The sequence below is a fragment of the Carcharodon carcharias genome, chromosome 3, assembly GCF_017639515.1.
Source record: "Carcharodon carcharias isolate sCarCar2 chromosome 3, sCarCar2.pri, whole genome shotgun sequence".
In the NCBI taxonomy this organism is placed as follows: domain Eukaryota; kingdom Metazoa; phylum Chordata; class Chondrichthyes; order Lamniformes; family Lamnidae; genus Carcharodon; species Carcharodon carcharias.
The window spans coordinates 979,134-1,001,682 of NC_054469.1; the positions used below are offsets into that span (position 1 = coordinate 979,134).

General features: G+C 46.4%; 1 protein-coding gene across 7 annotated transcripts in view; it reads left to right on the forward strand.

Moving 5' to 3' along the window:
* LOC121275851 (plectin-like) overlaps window positions 1-22,549 on the forward strand; it is a 253,127-nt gene that overhangs the window by 58,349 nt on the left and 172,229 nt on the right. For 3 of the 7 annotated variants that reach the window (XM_041183571.1, XM_041183577.1, XM_041183578.1), the window contains exon 1: window positions 16,016-16,138. The exons of the other annotated variants lie outside the window; for them this stretch is intronic. In XM_041183571.1, coding sequence (XP_041039505.1) covers window positions 16,051-16,138 — 88 coding nt within the window. In that variant the 5' untranslated portion in view covers window positions 16,016-16,050. Of the gene's footprint in view, window positions 1-16,015; window positions 16,139-22,549 lie in introns of those variants that run through there. 7 annotated transcript variants of the gene reach the window in all.

Here is a 22,549-nt window from a genome sequence, read left to right on the forward strand (position 1 = left end):
CTGCTCCTGGGATGTTACTTATATCCTGCATAGTGAAGGCCAATGCAAAATACCTGTTCAGCTCATCTGCCGTTTCCTTGTTTTCCATTATCACTTCTCCAGATTCACTTTCTAAAGGACAAACTCTCATTTTGTTAACTCGTTTCTTTTTAAAATATTTATAGAAACTCTTACTATCTGTTTTTATATTTCAAGCTAGCTTTCCCTCATACTCTAATTTCTCCCTCCTTATTAATCTTTTAGTCATCCTTTGCTGTTACTTATATTCTGTCCAATCTTCTGGTCTTCCACCTATCTTTGCACAATTATATACTTTTTCTTTAAGTTTGATACTATCTTTAACCTTTCTAGTTAACTACGGATGGTGTGTCCGTTCCTTGGACTTTTTCTTACTCATTGGAATTATGTATTCTGAAATATTGATTTAAATGTTTGCCACTGCATCTCTATTAACCAATCCCTTAAGCTAATTTGCCAATTCACTTGAGCCAGCTCTGCTTTCATGCCCTTATAATTGCCCTAGTCTCGGACACACTCCTCTCTCCCTCAAGATGAATGTAAAATTCAAGCATGTTATAGTCGCTGCTACCTAGGGATGCTTTCACTGTGAGATCATTAATTAATCCCATCTCATTGCACAATATCAGGTCTAGTATAGCCTGCTGTCTGGTTGGCTCCAGAACGTTCTGTGTTAAGAAACTATCCCAGAAACATTCCATGAACTCTTTGCCTTGGCTACCTTTGCCCAGCTGACTTTTCCAGTCTATATGTAGATTAAAATCTCCCATGATTATTGCCATGCCTCCTTAACAAGCTCCCATTATTTCCTCCTTTATGCTCCACCCTACCATGTGGTTACTATTAGGGGGCCTGTGCACGATTCCCACAAGTGACTTCTTGCCTTTACCATTTCTCCTCTCTACCCAAGCCGTTTCCACATCCTGGTTTCCTGAACTTAGGTCATCCATCTCTATTGTGTTAATACCATTAACTAACGGAGCCATCCTACCACCTTTTCCTCGCTTCCTGTCCTTCCTAAATACCCTTAACCTTTCAATATTCAAATCTCAATCCATGCCCTCCTGCAGCCATGTCTCTGTAATGGCTATCAGATCAGATTTATTTCTATAAGCCCTCTCAGTTCATCTGTTTTGTTTCAAATGCTTCGTGCATTCAGATACAGAGCCTTTAGTTTTATTCTTTTATTCTTTTTATAACCTCCAGCCGCATCTGTTGATTTACTGTTAGATTTGTCTCTCTATCCCTTCCTGTCACGATCTGTTTATCATTTCCCGTAATAATACCTTTTTCTTTTGCCTTGTCTCTACTCTTTGATTGACCACATCTTCCCAAATTTGATCCCTTGCCTCCACTACTTAGTTTTAAACCCCTCTGTACTTCCCTTGTTATGTGGCTCTGCAATGGCGTAGCAGATGGTAAATGCCAAGCTGCTCAAATCGGCTTCAGGAGGGAAACTTGAAACAGCTGCCACAATTGTTTTGCAATTTGTATTTTATTTTGAGATGCGAGTCTTGAATTCAGTAATAATAAATCCTCCAAGACTTAGAGGTTTTTTTCAAAACTAAATGAAACATTTATTAATAGAAAAGATTTTAAGGACGTGCATATGTCTACAAATTAACATAATAATAACTCCTAACTCCCCTAATTAATCTAGCTCCCAGTTACACCTTCAGCCGGGCAACAGTAAAACATGAATAGATTTTAACAGATCCAGGCAAAGCAACGCAAAACCCTGGACAGTGAGATTCGTAGTGAGTTTTCTCAGCATTGGGTCCCTGTAGACAGCAGCTTGATGCACAGAGGCTGGAGGCTTTTCACACTTGTGTTAGACCTTAGAATGCCTTTCTCTTACTCATCACCACATCTCCTTTATACATGTTTCTCCCTTTTTAATGTAAATTCCATTGTTACAATATATTTTTGCAACTTTACTTTTTTCATAATATAAATCTTCCATAGTAGTCATATTATCAGTAATCTTTGGGAAAAATAAACACACTGGCTTAATTTCTTCTGGCTTGGTGTAACATCGTACCATCTCTTTGTAATTCAAACTACTCTGGTTTATCTAAAAATGTAAATGTTCCTCACACCTCACATTCTAAAACTTCAGCCATGTTTATGTATTTAGCATTTCAAACCTAGTTTCCCTTCTGATAACCCAAAAGCTCCAGGCCAGCTATCTCTAATTCAATTAAATCCGCCCCCCCCGCAAAGCACATACACACAGAAAAACTAATCCAACCCCATTATTAGCCCACCTTTACAATAAATCACAATGACATTATGAAAATTATTATATTTACACGACAGACTCACAAGAACACCAGCCCCAGCACGGTTCAGGTATAGACCATTCTAACGGTACAGACCCCACTTTTCCCAATACTGGTGCCAGTGCCCCACAAATCACACTGGTTTTCAGAAGCTCCCACATCCTGCAATCGCAGCCCATCACCTGCCCTGCCATCTCTAATATGTGTTAATTAATAATTGCTAATTAATTATTTATAATTAATTAAGCCTATACCTCCCAATAGGCTTTGGCATTACCAGTAAACTTTACAATACTGATAAAACAATACAGTATTTACAAAACTGATCAAACTAGTTTTATAAATAATACAGAGCTGGTTTACCTGCTCCTTCTGCATTGGAGGCTGGGAAAGCGTAGAAAATAAAAAAGCACCTGCTCCTCCCTGCCCGTCACCGATCTCCCCACTCAGCACACTTTACTCTTGCAGTAAACCTTACCTAAAGCACCTCTTTTCTCCCCCCATGCATTGAATTCCCACTTTGAATCAAATTTCCAAATATACTCACTCGGTCTCTGTATCACTCAGGCTGAAGTCTCCCCTCACTGACCGCGCGCCTCTTACTGACTTTGACCATGATCAGCATTTGCTAGTGGCGATACTGAAGGTCAGAATGGGCAAAAAGATAAAACGGGTTTTAATGACACAACTGAATTTAGAGGAGTTTAAGGATGGTAAGGCAGGGCAGTATGCAGTGGAAATCACCAACAGGATCACAGCCCTTTAGATTGCAGCTGGCGAGAGAACACCAGAAGAAGAGTTTTGACAAACCACAAAAACTGTTATCCTGGACATAGCAAAGGAAATGGTGGGATTTGTACAGCCTGTGAGACAGAAAGGATGGATATCTGATGAGACTTTTTCTCTGACTGAAGCCAAGAGGGACGAGGAGAGGAGAAAGGATATGGATTGTTACAAAGGTTTAAAGGCAGAAATTCAAAGATAGCTGTGAGCGGATAAAGAGAAACAGCTAAATGACATGTGAGATGAATTAGAAGCGGAGAATCAGAAAGGCAATATATGGAAACTTTTCCAAACAGTTCAATTAATTACACAAAAGTTTCAACCTTGCCTGCATTGCAAAGAGTCAGCTCCTGACAAAAGTGAAATGGAAGTGAAGAATGTTGCTTCACAATGACACATTAGGAATAGCAAATGATTAATATGCAGGTGCAGCAAGTAATTAGGAAAGGCTCTTATCATTCATTGCGAGGGGAATGAACTAAAAAGTAGGGAGGTTATTCTTTAGTTGTTCAGGGCACCAGTGAGACCACATCTAGGGTACAGTGTACAGAATTGGTCACCTTATTTAAGGAAGGATGTAAATGTGTTGGAAGCAGTTCAGAGAAGGTTTACTAAACTAATACTTGGATTGGGTGAGTTGTCTTGTGAGGAAAGTTTGGACAGGTTAGGCTTGTATCCACTGGAGTTTAGAAGAGGAAGAGGCAACTTGATTGAAACATATAAGATCCTGAGGGGTCTGGACAGGGTGGGTGTGGGGAGGATGTTTCCTCTTGTGGGAGAGTCTAGAACTAGGGGTCACTGTTTAAAAATAAGAGGTCGCCCATTTAAAACAGAGATGAGGAGAAATTATTTTCTCTGAGGGTTGCGAGTCTTTGGAACTCTCTTCCTCAAAAGGCAGTGGAAGCAGAGTCTTTGTATATTTGCCCGGCAGGAATATTGTCATTACCTTTACAAAGATGACAGTGAGTCAGAATTTAAAAGCATATTAAACATGAGCCTCCTGCACTTCAAGCTGAGGTACAGTGAGCTATTGATCAGCTGTAAGGCCACTGGCCTGGACAATTTAACAGCAGAATTACTTAAAATGGGGAGAAAATTGGTAGTGGACAGAATGTAGAGAGTATTAGTGGCACTGTGGGAGACTGGTGATTGGCCAGAGGACTGGATAGACTCTACCTTTATTCCTCTACTGAAGAAAGGTGACCTGAAACAGTGCACAAATTCAAGAACAATCACTTAGATCTTGCATGCCAGTAAAATCTTGCTCAGGATCATCCTGGAATGAATCCGGAAGAAATCAGTGTGAGATTTGTGATGAGCAAGCTGGATTCTGACGTGGCAGGAGGAACCAGAGATCATGTCACAAAACTTAGACTCATAATGCGCAAAGTCCAAGAACATCAGCAGCCAATTTACACAAGCTTCATTGATTGTGTGAAGCATTCTATCCGGTCTCAAAAGAGAAAGACTGCTAGACAATGTTAGACATTGAATACTGTCTACAGATAATCAACAAGCTTTTATCATAAACAGCAAGCAAGGCTCCGAGTTCCGGACAGCCTCTCGGAATGGTTGAGTTAAAAAGGGTGTGTCCCCTCACCATATTTAGTCAATAACCTGACAGAAATGGTACTGAGTAACACATGATGGATACAAAGGTGGGATACTGATTAGAGAGCAGTGAGTTTCACATGGTGGGTTATTGATAGGAGGGTGGGGGTGAGTTTCACATGGTGGGATATTGATTAGAGAGCAGTGAGTTTCACATGGTGGGATATTGATTGGAGAGCAGTGAGTTTCACATGGTGGGATATTGATTGGAGAGCGGGGATGAGTTTCACATGGTGGGATATTGATAGGAGGGTGGGGGTGAGTTTCACATGGTGGGATATTGATTGGAGAGTGGTGAGTTTCACATGGTGAGATACTGATAGGAGAGTGGTGAGTTTCACATGGTGGGATACGGATTGGAGAGCGGTGAGTTTCACATGGTGGGATATTGATTTGAGAGCGGTGAGTTTCACATGGTGGGATATTGATTGGAGAGCGGTGAGTTTCACATGGTGGGATATTGATTGGAGAGCGGTGAGTTTCACATGGTGGGATATTGATTGGAGAGCGGTGAGTTTCAAATGGTGGGATATTGATTGGAGAGCAGTGAATTTCACATGGTGGGATATTGATTGGAGAGCAGTGAGTTTCACATGGTGGGATATTGATTGGAGAGCGGGGATGAGTTTCACATGGTGGGATATTGATAGGAGAGTGGTGAGTTTCACATGGTGAGATACTGATAGGAGAGCGGTGAGTTTCACATGGTGGGATACTGATTGGAGAGCGGTGAGTTTCACATGGTGGGATATTGATTTGAGAGCGGTGAGTTTCACGCGGTGGGATATTGATTAGAGAGCAGTGAGTTTCACATGGTGGGATATTGATTGGAGAGCAGTGAATTTCACATGGTGGGATATTGATTGGAGAGCAGTGAGTTTCACATGGTGGGATATTGATTGGAGAGCGGGGATGAGTTTCACATGGTGGGATATTGATAGGAGGGTGGGGGTGAGTTTCACATGGTGGGATATTGATTGGAGAGTGGTGAGTTTCACATGGTGAGATACTGATAGGAGAGCGGTGAGTTTCACATGGTGGGATACGGATTGGAGAGCGGTGAGTTTCACATGGTGGGATATTGATTTGAGAGCGGTGAGTTTCACATGGTGGGATATTGATTGGAGAGCGGTGAGTTTCACATGGTGGGATATTGATTGGAGGGTGGGAGTGAGTTTCACATGGTGGGATATTGATTGGAGGGTGGGTGTGAGTTTCACATGGTGGGATATTGATTGGAGAGTGGTGAGTTTCACATGGTGGGATATTGATTGGAGGGTGGGGGTGAGTTTCACATGGTGGGATACTGGTTGGAGAGCGGGGGTGAGTTTCACATGGTGAGATACTGATTGGAGAGCGGTGAGTTTCACATGGGATACTGATAGGAGAGCGGGGGTGAGTTTCACATAGTGGCATATTGATTGGAGAGCGGTGAGTTTCACATGGTGAGATACTGATTGGAGAGCGGGGGTGAGTTTCAAATGGTGGGATATTGATTGGAGAGCGGTGAGTTTCACATGGTGGGATATTGATTGGAGAGCGGTGAGTTTCACATGGTGGGATATTGATTGGAGAGCGGGGGTGAGTTTTACATGGTGGGATATTGATTGGAGAGCGGGGGTGAGTTTCACATGGTGGGACACTGATAGGAGAGCGGTGAGTTTCACATGGTGAGATACTGATTGGAGAGCGGTGAGTTTCACATGGTGGGATACTGCTAGGAGAGCGGGGGTGAGTTTCACATGGTGGGATATTGATTGGAGAGCAGTGAGTTTCACATAGTGGCATATTGATTGGAGAGCGGTGAGGTTCACATGGTGGGATATTGATTGGAGAGCGGGGGTGAGTTTCACATCGTGGGATATTGATTGGAGAGCAGTGAGTTTCACATGGTGAGATACTGATAAGAGAGCGGTGAGTTTCACATGGTGGGATACTGATAGGAGAGCGGGGGTGAGTTTCACATGGTGGGATATTGATTGGAGGGTGGGGGTGAGTTTCACATGGTGAGATACTGATTGGAGGGTGGAAGTGAGTTTCACATGGGATATTGATTGGAGGGTGGGGGTGAGTTTCACATGGTGGGATATTGATTGGAGGGTGGGGGTGAGTTTCACATGGTGAGATACTGATTGGAGGGCGGTGTGTTTCACATGGTGGCATATTGATTGGAGAGCGGTGAGTTTCACATGGTGAGATACTGATTGGAGAGCGGTGAGTTTCACATGGTGGGATATTGATTGGAGAGTGGGGGTGAGTTTCACATGGTGGGACACTGATTGGAGAGCGGTGAGTTTCACATGGTGGGATATTGATTGGAGAGCGGTGAGTTTCACATGGTGAGATACTGATTGGAGAGTGGGGGTGAGTTTCATATGGTGAGATACTGATTGGAGAGCGGTGAGTTTCACATGGTGGGATATTGATTGGAGAGCGGGGGTGAGTTTCACATGGTGGGACACTGATAGGAGACCGGTGACTTTCACATGGTGGGATATTGATTGGAGAGCGGGGATGAGTTTCACATGGTGAGATACTGATTGGAGAGTGGAGATGAGTTTCACATGGTGGGATCCTGATTGGAGAGCGGTGAGTTTCAAATGGCGAGATACTGATTGCAGGGTGGGAATGAGTTTCATATGGTGGGATATTGATTGGAGAGCGATGAGTTTCACATGGTGGGATATTAATTGCAGGATGGGGGTGAGTTTCACATGGTGGGATACTGATTGGAGAGCGGTGAGTTTCACATGGTGGGATACAGATTGGAGGGTGGGGGTGAGTTTCACATGGTGGGATATTGATTGCAGGATGGGGGTGAGTTTCACATGGTGAGATACTGATTGGAAAGTGTTGAGTTTCACATGGTGAGATACTGATAGGAGAGCTTTGAGTTTCACACGGTGAGATAGTGGAGTTGGGAGTGGGGGTGAGTTTCACATGGTGAGATACTGATAGGAGAGCAGTGAGTTTCACATGGTGGCATGGTGGGATATTGATTGGAGGGTGGGGGTGAGTTTCACATGGTGAGATACTGATTGGAGAGTGGGGGTGAGTTTCACATGGTGAGAAACTGATTGGAGAGTAGGGGTGAGTTTCACATGGTGAGATACTGATTGGAGAGCGGTGTGTTTCACATGGGATATTGATTGGAGGGTGGGGGTGAGTTTCACATAGTGAGATACTGATTGGAGAGTGGGGGTGAGTTTCACATGGTGAGATACTGATTGGAGAGCGGTGTGTTTCACATGGTGGGATATTGATTGGAGGGTGGGGGTGAGTTTCACATGGTGAGATACTGATTGGAGAGTGGGGGTGAGTTTCACATGGTGAGATACTGATTGGAGGGTGGGGGTGAGTTTCACATGGTGAGATACTGATTGGAGGGTGGGGGTGAGTTTCACATGGTGAGATACTGATTGGAGGGTGGGGGTGAGTTTCACATGGTGAGATACTGATTGGAGGGTGGGGGTGAGTTTCACATGGTGAGATACTGATTGGAGAGTGGGGGTGAGTTTCACATGGTGAGATACTGATTGGAGGGTGGGGGTGAGTTTCACATGGTGAGATACTGATTGGAGGGTGGGGGTGAGTTTCACATGGTGAGATACTGATTGGAGGGCGGGGGTGAGTTTCACATGGTGAGCTACTGATTGGAGAGCGGTGAGTTTCACATGGTGAGATACTGATAGTAGTGCGGGGGTGAGTTTCACATGGTGAGATACTGATTGGAGAGCGGTTTGTTTCACATGGTGGGATATTGATTGGAGGTTGGGGGTGAGTTTCACATGGTGTGATACTGATTGGAGAACGGTGAGTTTCACATGGTGAGATACTGATTGGAGAGTGGGGGTGAGTTTCACATGGTGAGATACTGATTGGAGAGCGGTGAGTTTCACATGGTGGGATATTGATTGGAGAGCGGGGGTGAGTTTTACATGGTAGGACACTGATAGGAGAGCGGTGAGTTTCACATGGTGGGATATTGATTGGAGAGCGGTGAGTTTCACATGGTGGGATATTGATTGGAGAGTGGGGGTGAGTTTCACATGGTAGGATATTGATTGGAGAGCGGTGAGTTTCACATGGTGGGATATTGATTGGAGAGCGGGGGCGAGTTTCTCATGGTGGGACACTGATAGGAGACCGGTGAGTTTCACATGGTGGGATATTGATTGGAGAGCGGGGATGAGTTTCACATGGTGAGATACTGATTGGAGAGTGGAGATGAGTTTCACATGGTGGGATCCTGATTGGAGAGCGGTGAGTTTCAAATGGCGAGATGCTGATTGCAGGGTGGGAATGAGTTTCATATGGTGGGATATTGATTGGAGAGCGATGAGTTTCACATGGTGGGATATTAATTGCAGGATGGGGGTGAGTTTCACATGGTGGGATACTGATTGGAGGGTGGGGGTGAGTTTCACATGGTGGGATATTAATTGCAGGATGGGGGTGAGTTTCACATGGTGGGATACTGATTGGAGAGCGGTGAGTTTCACATGGTGGGATACTGATTGGAGGGTGGGGGTGAGTTTCACATGATGGGATATTGATTGCAGGATGGGGGTGAGATTCACATGGTGAGATACTGATTGGAGGGTGGGGGTGAGTTTCACATGGTGAGATACTGATTGGAGGGTGGGGGTGAGTTTCACATGGTGAGATACTGATTGGAGGGTGGGGGTGAGTTTCACATGGTGAGATACTGATTGGAGAGTGGGGGTGAGTTTCACATGGTGAGATACTGATTGGAGGGTGGGGGTGAGTTTCACATGGTGAGATACTGATTGGAGGGTGGGGGTGAGTTTCACTTGGTGAGATACTGATTGGAGGGTGGGGTTGAGTTTCACATGGTGAGATACTGATTGGAGGGCGGGGGTGAGTTTCACATGGTGAGCTACTGATTGGAGAGCGGTGAGTTTCACATGGTGAGATACTGATAGTAGTGCGGGGGTGAGTTTCACATGGTGAGATACTGATAGTAGTGCGGGGGTGTGTTTCACATGGTGAGATACTGATAGTAATGCGGGGGTGAGTTTCACATGGTGAGATACTGATTGGAGAGCGGTGTGTTTCACATGGTGGGATATTGATTGGAGGTTGGGGGTGAGTTTCACATGGTGTGATACTGATTGGAGAACGGTGAGTTTCACATGGTGAGATACTGATTGGAGAGTGGGGGTGAGTTTCACATGGTGAGATACTGATTGGAGAGCGGTGAGTTTCACATGGTGGGATATTGATTGGAGAGCGGGGGTGAGTTTTACATGGTGGGACACTGATAGGAGAGCGGTGAGTTTCACATGGTGGGATATTGATTGGAGAGCGGTGAGTTTCACATGGTGGGATATTGATTGGAGAGTGGGGGTGAGTTTCACATGGTAGGATATTGATTGGAGAGCGGTGAGTTTCACATGGTGGGATATTGATTGGAGAGCGGGGGTGAGTTTCACATGGTGGGACACTGATAGGAGACCGGTGAGTTTCACATGGTGGGATATTGATTGGAGAGCGGGGATGAGTTTCACATGGTGAGATACTGATTGGAGAGTGGAGATGAGTTTCACATGGTGGGATCCTGATTGGAGAGCGGTGAGTTTCAAATGGCGAGATGCTGATTGCAGGGTGGGAATGAGTTTCATATGGTGGGATATTGATTGGAGAGCGATGAGTTTCACATGGTGGGATATTAATTGCAGGATGGGGGTGAGTTTCACATGGTGGGATACTGATTGGAGATCGGTGAGTTTCACATGGTGGGATACTGATTGGAGGGTGGGGGTGAGATTCACATGGTGGGATATTGATTGGAGGGTGGGGGTGAGTTTCACATGGTGAGATACTGATTGGAGGGTGGGGGTGAGATTCACATGGTGGGATATTGATTGGAGGGTGGGGGTGAGTTTCACATGGTGAGATACTGATTGGAGGGTGGGGGTGAGTTTCACATGGTGAGAAACTGATTGGAGAGTGGGGGTGAGTTTCACATGGTGAGATACTGATTGGAGGGTGGGGGTGAGTTTCACATGGTGAGATACTGATTGGAGGGTGGGGGTGAGTTTCACATGGTGAGATACTGATTGGAGGGTGGGGGTGAGTTTCACATGGTGAGATACTGGTTGGAGAGTGGGGGTGAGTTTCACATGGTGAGATACTGATTGGAGGGTGGGCATGAGTTTCACATGGTGAGATACTGATTGGAGAGTGGGGGTGAGTTTCACATGGTGAGATACTGATTGGAGGGTGGGGGTGGATTTCACATGGTGAGATACTGATTGGAGGGCGGGGGTGAGTTTCACATGGTGAGCTACTGATTGGAGAGCGGTGAGTTTCACATGGTGAGATACTGATAGTAGTGCGGGGGTGAGTTTCACATGGTGAGATACTGATAGTAGTGCGGGGGTGTGTTTCACATGGTGAGATACTGATAGTAGTGCGGGGGTGAGTTTCACATGGTGAGATACTGATTGGAGAGCGGTGTGTTTCACATGGTGGGATCTTGATTGGAGGGTGGGGGTGAGTTTCACATGGTGTGATACTGATTGGAGAACGGTGAGTTTCACATGGTGAGATACTGATTGGAGAGTGGGGGTGAGTTCACATGGTGAGATACTGATTGGAGGGTGGGGGTGAGTTTCACATGGTGTGATACTGATAGCAGGGCGTGAGTTATTGGATAATGTTTGGTGGGCAATGAGTTTCGAATCTTCGATATGCTGATGACATTATTCTACTCACTAACTCAGTCGAGAAGCTACAGACATTGGTGGATCATCTTGACCAAGTTAACCAGAAATACAGTCTCCTGATCAGTGTCAACAAGACAAAGGTGGTGCGGATGTGTGCAAAGATCTGAATGATTCTTATAGTTTGATACCTCCCACTATCTGCATCACAGATGATGCAGTGTCTACCGAAGAAATTCGGTTTAGACTTAACAAGAGTAATGGTGTTGTGAACTCACTGAAAAGAGTGTGTTGCAGCCACAGTATCTCGATTATGATGAAATTTTGTCTTCTGACAGCCCTTTTGTGGCTGGTGACAATGTATGGCTGTGAATGCTTGACCATCAGGCAGAGTGACGAGGAGCGAATTAGAGCATTTGAAATGAAAGGACTCAGACGGATATTAACAACACAAAAACAAAAATACCTGGAAAAACTCAGCAGGTCTGGCAACATCTGCGGAGACGAACACAGTTAATGTTTCGGGTCCATATGACTCTTCAACAGAACTAAGTAAAAATAGAAGAGAGGGATATTACTTGTGCTATGGATGGCCAGGCAGACAGAGGAGTGGGTGCTCGAGATAGCTGGTGTTAAGAAAAACTGTTTGAGGCAGTGATACCAAAGAAGCTAACATACTTTGGGAATGTGATGTGAGCATGAGGGGAGTGTTTGGAAAAAGAGATAATGCAAGTTAGAACACCTGGAAAATGTGCACAAGGAAGACCCATGATAGTGTGGACAGATAATATCAGAACCTAGACTGGCCTGTCTGTGGGATAGGCAGTGAGGGCAGTGGAGAATAGAAATCAGTACAGTAAGATTTTTTATTCTGCGGCCAAGCCCTGAGGATGGATGAAAGACAGAACAATAGAATATGAGAAGAGCTGGGCAGTGGGATTAGTTTGGGATTGATACAGGGCTATGGAGGGAGTGGGGCAGTGGGATTAGTTTGGGATTGATACAGGGCTATGGAGGGAGTGGGGCAGTGGGATTAGTGTGGGATTGATACAGGGCTATGGGGAGAGAGTGGGGCAGTGGGATTAGTTTGGGATTGATACTGGGCTATGGGGAGAGAGCGGGGCAGTGGGATTAGTTTGGGGATTGATGCAGGGCTATGGGGAGAGAGTGGGGCAGTGGGATTAGTTTGGGGATTGATGCAGGGCTATGGGGAGAGAGTGGGGCAGTGGGATTAGTCTGGGATTGATACAGGGATATGGGGAGAGGTGCAATGGGATTAGTTTGGGATTGATACAGGGCTATGGGGAGAGTGGTGCGGTGGGATTAGTTTGGGATTGATACAGGGCTATGGGGAGAGAGCGGGGCAGTGGGATTAGTTTGGGGATTGGTACAGGGCTATGGGGAGAGAGCGGGGCAGTGGGATTAGTTTGGGGATTGATACAGGGCTATGGGGAGAGAGCGGGGGAGGGTTGTGTGAGGTATTGGGGGCGGAGTTCTAATCTGATGGACCGGGATCAGAGAGATTGGGATCGAAGAGGGAAGGATAGAGAGAGTGAGAGACGGGCAGAACAAACACATGGGAATCCTGTCCCCCTCCTTCCCCCTTAAATCTCACAACCTCACTTTCCCTTCACTGCTCTCTCTTCCATCTCACCTCTCCACTCCCTTTCTTTTCTCCCCCTCATTCTCCCACCTGTCATTCTTTCCTCACTCACCCCCCTCACTCCCACCACTATCTCCTTACTCTTTCCTTTCTCTCTCCACTCTCCTTCACTCTCTCCCTCACTCCCTGTCACGGTTCCTCACTCTCCGTTTCACTCCTCCTCTCTCACGTCCACTTTCAGCTCTCCCCTGATGCCCCTCCTCATCCTCCCTCAACCCCTCCACACCTCACTCTCTCCTTCACTTCCCCCTCTCCCCCTTCTCTCACTTCCCCTCCTCCCCTTGTTACAACTCTCACTCTCCCCTCACTATCCCCTGATTTACTACCCTCCCCGACTCGGTTCAGACCCTGTTCGGTTTCTCTGGGATGTGCTGTCTTGCTTCGAGATTCCTGCCTTGCCCGGACTCGATCCTGGGAAGCTGGGTTCCGGCCAGAGTGTGTTCGACATGGTGCTGTCTAGACAAGCTTCAGAATGCTGCGACTCAGTCCATAGCATCTCTGTCACCTGCCCCTGGGCTATCAGCTTGTGCTGTTCACACTAAGTCAGTCCACACCCTGTGCTTAAATAAACAAACCCTGCTCCCAGCCTGTGATACAGTTTAACTTTCAAACATTTTGGACAAGACATAAAATCAGGGCCCTCTTTGGTCAGCTGAAATGATCATGTGGCCACCAGTTTGAGGCAGAGCTGGGAGTTCACCCTAGGTCAGTGTTTGTTTACTGAAACGTTATGACTGAGCATTTGAAACAATCTGAGGTGATCAGATTAATTACAAGTAAAGTCATGCCTGAGTCATACAGTTGGATTAATAATAAGGGAGCGTCTCTGAACGTTATCTATATGAACTTTGGGAAAATATTCAGTAAGATTCCTCAGGGGGTCATGGGGATGAGCAGCTCTTCAGATTTACAGAATCTGACAAGTTTTTGACTTTCAAAGGAATTTATCACAGAATGCCAAATAAAAAAAGCTAGTTAGCAAAATGAAAACTCATGGGATGAAAGGACAGTAGCAGCATGGATACAACATTGACTAAATGATTGAAAATGGAGAGTAGTGTGACTGTTTCTCAGACTGGAGTTTTTCAGGGCCTAATGTTGGGAGTCTTGCTCTTTGTGATGTATATGGACATGGTGATATTGGATATCATTTCAAAGATTGCGGATAACACAATACTTGGCACACAGTAACTAGCGAGCAGGGTGGTAACAGACTTGGAGAGACAAAGAGAGACTGGTGAAATGGGCAGACATATGGCAGATGCAATTTAATGCATGCTAATTGTGGATTTCTAAAATTCGTTCATGGGCTGTAAGCATCACTGGAAAGGCCAGTGATCCCGTCCATCATTGTCCATGAGGAGATGACATTGGACCACCTTCTGGACCCACTGCAGGCCATAAGATCACAGGAATTGAGAGCAGGAGTAGACCACTTGGCCCATCGAGCCTGCTCTGCCATTCATTATGATCATGGCTGATCCTCGACCTCAACTCAACTTTCCAGCTGCTCCCATATCCCTTCATTTCCTGAGAGACCAAAAATCCCTGTGGTGTAGGTACACCCACAGTGCTGTTAGGGAAGGAGTTCCAGGAGTTTGATCCAGTCACAGTGAAGGAATGGCGATATATTTCCAAATCAGGATGGTGAATGACTTGAAGGGGAACTTCCAGGCGGTGGTGTTCCCATCTATCTGCTGCCCTTATCCTTCTAGATGGTAGTGGTCGTGGGTTTGGAAGGTGATGTCGAAGGAGCCTTAGTGAATTTCTGCAATGCGTCTTGTAGATAGTACACACTGTTGCTGCTGTGCGTCGGTGGTGGAGGGAGTGAATGTTTGTGGATGTGGTGCCAATCATGCGGGCTGCTTTGTCCTGGATGGTGTCCAGCATCTTGAGTGTTGATGGAGCTGCACTCATCCAGGCAAGTGGGGAGTATTCCATCACAATCCTGACTTGTGCTTTGTAGATGGTGGACAGGCTTTGGGGAGTCAGGAGGTGGGTTACAGATTTTCAGAATCTGTAGTATTTTGCCTTTGCATCAAACTAGGGTTTGTATTCCTGAGTGTAGAAAATTAAAGAGTGATCTGATTGAGAATTATGGGATGATTAAAGGACTAGATTGGGTAGAAAGAAACTAATTCCTTTGGTGAGTGATCTTGAGGTCTGGCCACCGCCCCCATGGTAGCTGTCTGCTATGTAACTGGGCTGTGGAAGAAGGTCATTGCTCACTCCCTCCTCATTTCATCCTCTTGCCCTCCTCACTCCATCCTCTGTCCTTTGCTCCCTCCCCACTCCCTCCTCACTTCCTCCTCCCTCTGTCCCCACTCCCTCCTCTCTCCCTCCTCACTTCCACCACTCTCCCGCCTCACTCCCTCTCTCCTACCCCTCCTCTCTCCCTCCCCACTTCCCCACCTCTCTCCTGCCTCTCACTCACCTCCCTCCTCCCTCTCTCCCTCCTCACTTCCCACCTCTCTCCCTCCTCACTCCCACCTCTCTCCCTCCTCACTTCCCCCTCTCCCTCCTACCTCCCTCCTGTCTCACTCCCTCATCATTCCCTCCTCACTCCTTCCTCTGTCCCTCTTCTGTCCCTCCTTTCTCCCTCCCTTGTTCCTTCCTCATTCCCCCCCTCACTCTTGTCTCTCCCTCCTCACTCTGTCCTCACTCCCTGTCACTCTCTGTTTCTCCATGCTCCCACTCCCCTCACTTCCTCCTTGCTGCTAGTCACCCCTATTCACTCCCTCCAGGCCTCCTCCCTTTGTCCCTGCCCTCAGCTCAGTTGGTAGTTTAATGCTGTGGATTTGCTGTTGTAATGCGGGGATAGCCACACCTCATTCTGTACCTTACAGGGTAGGGAGGGGCTGGCAATGAAAGCTTTGCAAAACTCGCACTGACAGGCAGAGCTCTGTTAACACAGAGGGTGCAGTCATCTAACCACAGTCTCCAAGTAGCAGCAGGAGCGGAGAGGCTCTCTATTCACTACTACTTCTCACGCTCTCATTACAAGATGTATAAAGGGCAGGAAACCAGAAATCGAGTGACATCGGACGACCGACTGTATCTGGACATGTTGAAATCCACCGAGAGCAGAAAAGGTATTTACTGGTTGTGGTGGAGTTAGTGAACGACAGACAGGAGGTAGGAATTAATCAGGATGTTAGTCTCCGATCAGGGCTGTGATACTGTTAACTGTTTCACATCTGGATGTGCTCTGTGGCTTCCCTGCAGCTGCATTTCATCATCTGTGCCCTGGGAATATCTGACAGACCTCCCCTGGTTTCTGCTTCCCCACGCTGTCGTCTTCTCTTCATCGCTAAGCCTGCCTCCTTGCTCCTCCAGAATATCCCCCCCCCACCCCGCGCTTCTAAAACCATCTAGTCACTCCATCTAGACTATTCCAACATGTTCCGGGCTGGTCTCCCACCTTCTACACTCTGTAGGGTGAGGTTATCCAACACCCTGCTGTCTGTGTCTGAACTCAAGCCAAAGCCCTTTTCCCTCTCACCCTGTTGCTCACTGACCTCCATTTCCTCCCCACGCCCAGGTTAAAATTCTCAAACCCATCCATGTCCTTGCTGCTACATATCTGAGTAATCTCCTAAACACTCAAGCCTCCTCAGTGTTCCCAATTTTAATGTCTCTGCCACTAGCAGCCATGACTTCAATTGCCGAGGCCACAAGCTCTGGAATTCCCTTGGGAGATACCCTCGGTCTCACTAATTCCCTCACCAAGTGGCCATTGTGGGTCGGTTGACAGCGCACTTGTTTCAGTGTCATAAGGTCTGGGACTTGAGAGCATGAACCAGCCTGACAGTCCAGTGCAGTACTGAGGGAGTGCTGCACTGTCAGAGGGTCAGTACTGAGGGAGTGCTGCACTGTCAGAGGGTCAGTACTGAGGGAGTGCTGTACTGTCAGAGGGTCAGTACTGAGGCAGTGCTGCACTGTCAGAGGGTCAGTACTGAGGGAGTGCTGCACTGTCAGAGGGTCAGTACTGAGGGAGTGCTGCACTGTCAGAAGGTCAGTACTGAGGGAGTGCTGCACTGTCGGAGGGTCAGTACTGAGGGAGTGCTGCACTGTCGGAGGGTCAGTACTGAGGGAGTGCTGCACTGTCGGAGGGTCAGTACTGAGGGAGTGCTGCACTGTCGGAGGGTCAGTACTGAGGGAGTGCTGCACTGTCGGAGGGTCAGTACTGAGGGAGTGCTGCACTGTCGGAGGGTCAGTACTGAGGGAGTGCTGCACTGTCGGAGGGTCAGTACTGAGGGAGTGCTGCACTGTCAGAAGGTCAGTACTGAGGGAGTGCTGCACTGTCGGATGATCAGTACTGAGGGAGTGCTGCACCATCGGTGTGTCATTCCTGAAGTAGCACTACACTGTTAGAGGGTTACTCTGCAACCACTCTGCCCCCTTCAATTACTCTTTCCCCTGCACTCATTCTGCAGTCACTCTGCCTCCTGTTGCACTGTGTCCCCTGCGGCCACTCTGTCATTACTCTGCCCCCCCGTGGCCACTGTGCCCCCATCTCCCCTAGTTATCACGTCCCTCCTGTAGTCCCTCTGACCCTTGCCGCCATTCTGCCTCTGTGGTCACTCTGCCCTTTGGTCACTCTGCGCCATGCAGTTGTCCTACCAATGGGAACAGCTTCTCCCTATCTACTCTGTCCAGACTCCCGCTGATTTTGAACATCTCTATCAAATCTCCTCTCAGCCGCCTTCTCTCCAAGAAGAACAGTCCCATCCTCTCCAATCTATCTTCATAATGAAGTTCCTCATCACTGGAACCTTTCCCGTGAATCATTTCTGCAACATCTTCACATCCTTCTTAAAGTATGAGGTCCAGAACTGGATACAATATTCCAGCTGAGGTCTAACGAGTATCTTATACAAGTTCAACATAACCTCCCTGCTCTTTTACTCTCTGCCCCTATTAATAAAGCCCAGGATACTATCTGTTTTATTAACTGCTCTCTCCACCTGTCCTGCCACCTTCAATGATCTATGCACATATACACCCAGGTCTTTCTGCTCCTGCACCCCCTTCAAAATTTCACCCCTTATTTTATATTGTCTGTCCATGTTCTTCCGACCAAAATGAATCACTTACATTTCTCTGCATTAAATTTCATCTGCCACTTGCTCGCCCAACTTGTCTATGTTCTTTTGAAGTTCTACACTGCCCTCCTCACAGTCCACAATGTTTCCAAGCTTCGTATCATCCGCTAATTTTGAAATTGTTCCCTGTACATCAAGATCTGGGTCAATAATATATATCAGGAAGAACAAGGGTCCCAACACTGACCCCTGGGGAACTCCACTACAAATTTTCCTCCAATCTGAAAAACAACCATTTATCACTACTCTCTGTTTCCCGTCCTTCAGCCAATTCCATGTCCATCTTGCTATTTTCCCTTTTATTCCATGAGCTCTAATTTTCCTCACAAGTCTGTTGTGTGGCACTGAATCAGGTGCCTTTTGGAAATCCACGTACACCACATCAACAGCATTACCCTCATCAGTACCCTCTGTTACCTCATCAAAAAACTCCAGCAACTTCGATAAACAAGATCTGCCCTTAACAAATCCATGCTGACTTTTCCTAATTAACACGCATTTGCCTAAGTGACTATTAATTTTGTCTCAGATTATCGTTTCAAAAATCCTTCCCACCACTGGGTCAAACTGACTGGCCTGCAGCTGCTGAGCTTATCTTTACATCTTTTTTGAACAAGGGAGTAACAATTACAATTCTGCAGCCCTTTGGAACCAGCCCTGAGCCTAAGGAAGATTGGGAAATTATGGCCAGTGCCTCCGTAATTTCCACTCTAATTCACTCAGTATCCTTGGATGCATGTGGAAATTCCCTTTTTTGACCCTAATCAGTCCTACTGCACCTCTTGCCACCCTATTTCCTATTTATACGCCTACAGAAGACTTTGGGAGTCCACTTTGTTAGCTGCCAGTCTCTTTTCATACTTTCTTATTTGATTTTTCAATTCCTCTCTGAACATTTTGTATTCAACCTGGTCATATTATCCACCTGATGCCTGATACTGCTTGAACTTTATCTCCCTTTCATCACCCGGGCAGTTCTGGATTTCATTGCCTTTTGCTTTCCTTCTCCAGGAAATGTACATTACTGAATCGGAACTATCTTTTCTTTCAAAATTTTATGGTTTTGCCTACCAATCTTTTGCCTACCACCGAGAAGTTTTGCCTTCCATCCAGAAGGATAAGGGCAGCAGATAGATGTGAACCCCACCACCTGGAAGTTCCCCTCCAAGTCACTCACCATCCTGACTTGGAAATATATCACCGTTCTTTCACTGTCACTGGGTCAAAATCCTGGAACTCCCTCCCTAACAGCACTGTGGGTGTACCTACACCACAGGGACTGCTGTGGGTCAAGAAGGCAGCTCACCACCACCTTCTCAAGGGCAATTAGGGATGGGCAATAAATGCTGGCCCAGCCAGCGAAGCCCACATCCCATGGAAGAATGAAATAACAATGATCACTCGCAGCTATAAGTGCTCTGACTGGCACTTGTTCCACATGGACCCATCTCATTTCCCAGAACCAGGTCTAGCAATAAATCTTTCCTTATTGGATTGGAAACATCCTGATTTGGAAAATTTTCTCGAACCTACTTTAGAATCTCTTCCCTCTCTCTGCCCTTTACACAATTATTACCACAGTCTACATCTGGATCATGCATCCCCCCATTATAACTACTTTACAGTGTTAACACCACTTTGTAATTTCCTTGTACATTTGCTCTTCTGGAACCAGGGCTGAGGGATTTTAGCTCCAAGGTCGGGTTGGAGAAGTTGGGGTTGTTCTCCTTGGAGCGAAGGAGATTGAGGGGAGATTTGATAGGGGTGTACACGATTACGACATACAAACACATGAACCAGGAGCAGGAATAGGCCACTCAGTCCTTCAAACCTGTTCCGCCATTTAATAAGATCATGGCTGATCTGATTGTAACCACCCGCCTACTTCCGATAACCTTTCACCCCCTAAAAATCAAGAATCTATCTAGCTGTGCCTTAAAATTATTCAAATTTCAAGCAATATTCTGCTTCTACTGCCTTTTTAAACAGTGACCCCTAGCTCTAGATTCTCCCACAAGAGGAAACATCCTCTCCACATCCACCCTATCAAGACCACTCAGGATCTTAAAGGTTTTGATCGAGTCATCTCTGAATATTTTAAACACCAGCAGATGCAAGCCTACCTTGTCTAAACTTTCCTCATAAGACAACCCACACATTCCAAATATTAGTCAAGTAAACCTTCTCTGAACTGTTTCCAACACATCTTTCCTTAAATAAGGAAAGATGTACACAATATTCCAGATGTGGTCTCACTAGTGCCCTGTCCATAGAACCATAGAACACTACAGCACAGAAAACAGGCCATTCAGCCCTTCTTGTCTGTGCCGAAATATTATTCCGCTAATCCCATTGACCTGCACCTAGTCCATTCCCTCCAGACCTCTCCCATCCATGTATCTATCTAATTAATTCTTAAAACTTAAGAGTGAGCCCACATTTACCATGTCAGATGGCAGCTCATTCCACACTCTCACCACTCTGAGTGAAGAAGTCCCCCCTAATGTTCCCCCTAAACCTTTCCCTTTTCACCCTAAAGCCATGTCCTCTCATGTTTATCTCTCCTAATCTAAGTGGAAAGAGCCTACTCGCATTTACTCTGTCTATAGCCCTCATAATTTTGTAAACTTCTATCATATCTCCCCTCATTCTTCTACGCTCCAAAGAATAAAGTCCTAACCTGTTTAATCTTTCCCTGTAACTCAACTCATTAAGACCCGGCAACATCCTAGTAAATCTTCTCTGCACTGTCTCAATCTTACTGATATCCTTCCTGTAGTTAGGCAATCCTTCAAAGAACTCCAATAAGTTGGTTAAACATGATTTCCCTTTCACAAAACCATGTTGATTCTGCCTGATTGCCTGAAACTTTTCTCAATGCTCTGCTATAACATCTTTAATAATGGCTTCTAACATTTTCCCTGTGACAGATGTCAAGCTAATTGGCCTGTAGTTTCCCACTTTCTGTCTCCCTCCCTTTTTGAATAAAAGAGTTACATTTGCTATTTTCCCATTTAATGGAACCTTCACCGAATCTAGGAAATTTTTATTCATTCATGGAATGTGGGCATCGCTGACTAAGCCAGTATTTATTGCCCATCCCTAATGCCCTTGAGAAGGTGGTGCTGAGCTGCCTTTTTGAACCGATGCAGTCCATGTGGTGTAGGTACACCCACAGTGCTGTTAGGGAGGGAGTTCCAGGATTTTGACCCAGTGACAGAGAAGGAATGGCGATGTATTTCCAAGTCAGGATGGTGAGTGGCTTGGAGGGGAACCTCTGGGTGGTGGTGTTCCCATGTGTCTGCTGTCCTTGTCCTTCTAGATGGTAGTGCTCGTGGGTTTGGAAGGTGCTGTTTCAGGAGCCTTGGTGAATTCCCGCAGTGCATCTTGTAGATGGTACACATTGCTGCTACTGTGCGTCTGTGGTGGAGGGAGTGAATGTTTGTGGATGTGGTGCCAATCAAGCGGGCTGCTTCATCCTGGATAGTGTCAAACTTCTTGAGTGTTGATGGAGCTGCACTCATCCAGGCAAGTGGAGAGTATTCCATCACACTCCTGACTTGTGCCTTGTAGATGGTGGACAGGCTTTGGGGAGTCAGGAGATGAGTTACTCATCACAGGATTCCCAGCCTCTGACCTACTCTTGTAGCCACAGTATTTATATGGCCAGCCTAGTTCAGTTTCTGGTCAATGGTAACTCCCAGGACGTTGATAGTGGGTGGGTTCAGTAATGGTAATGCCATTGAATGTCAAGGGGCGATGGTTGGATTCTTTCTTGTTGGAGATGGTCATTGCCGGACACTTGTGTGGCGTGAATGCTAGTTGCCACTTTTCAGCCCAAGCCTGGATATTGTCCAGGTCTTGCTGCATTTGGACTTGGACTGCTTCAGTATCTGAGGAGTCGCAAATGGTGCTGAACATTGTGCAATCATCAGCGAACGTCCCCACTTCTGACCTTATGATGAAAGGAAGGTCATTGATGAAGCAGCTGAAGGTGTTTGGGTTGAAGACAATACCCTGAGGAACTCCTGCAGTGATGTCCTGGAGCTGAGATGACTGACCTCCAACATCCACAACCATCTTCCTTTGTGCTAGGTATGACTCCAACCAGTGGAGAGTTTTCCCCCGATCCCTATTGACTCCAGTTATGCTAGGGCTCCTTGATGCCACACTCGGTCAAATGCTGCCTTGATGTCAAGGGCAATCACTCTCTCCTCAGTTCAGGAGTTCAGCTCTTTTGTCCATGTTTGAACCAAGGCTGTAATGAGGCCAGGAGCTGAGTGGCCCTGGCGGAACCCAAACTGGGCATCAGTGAGCCGGTTATTGCTAAGCCAGTGCTGCTTGATAGCAATTTTGATGACCCCTTCCATTACTTTACTGATGATCGAGAGTAGACTG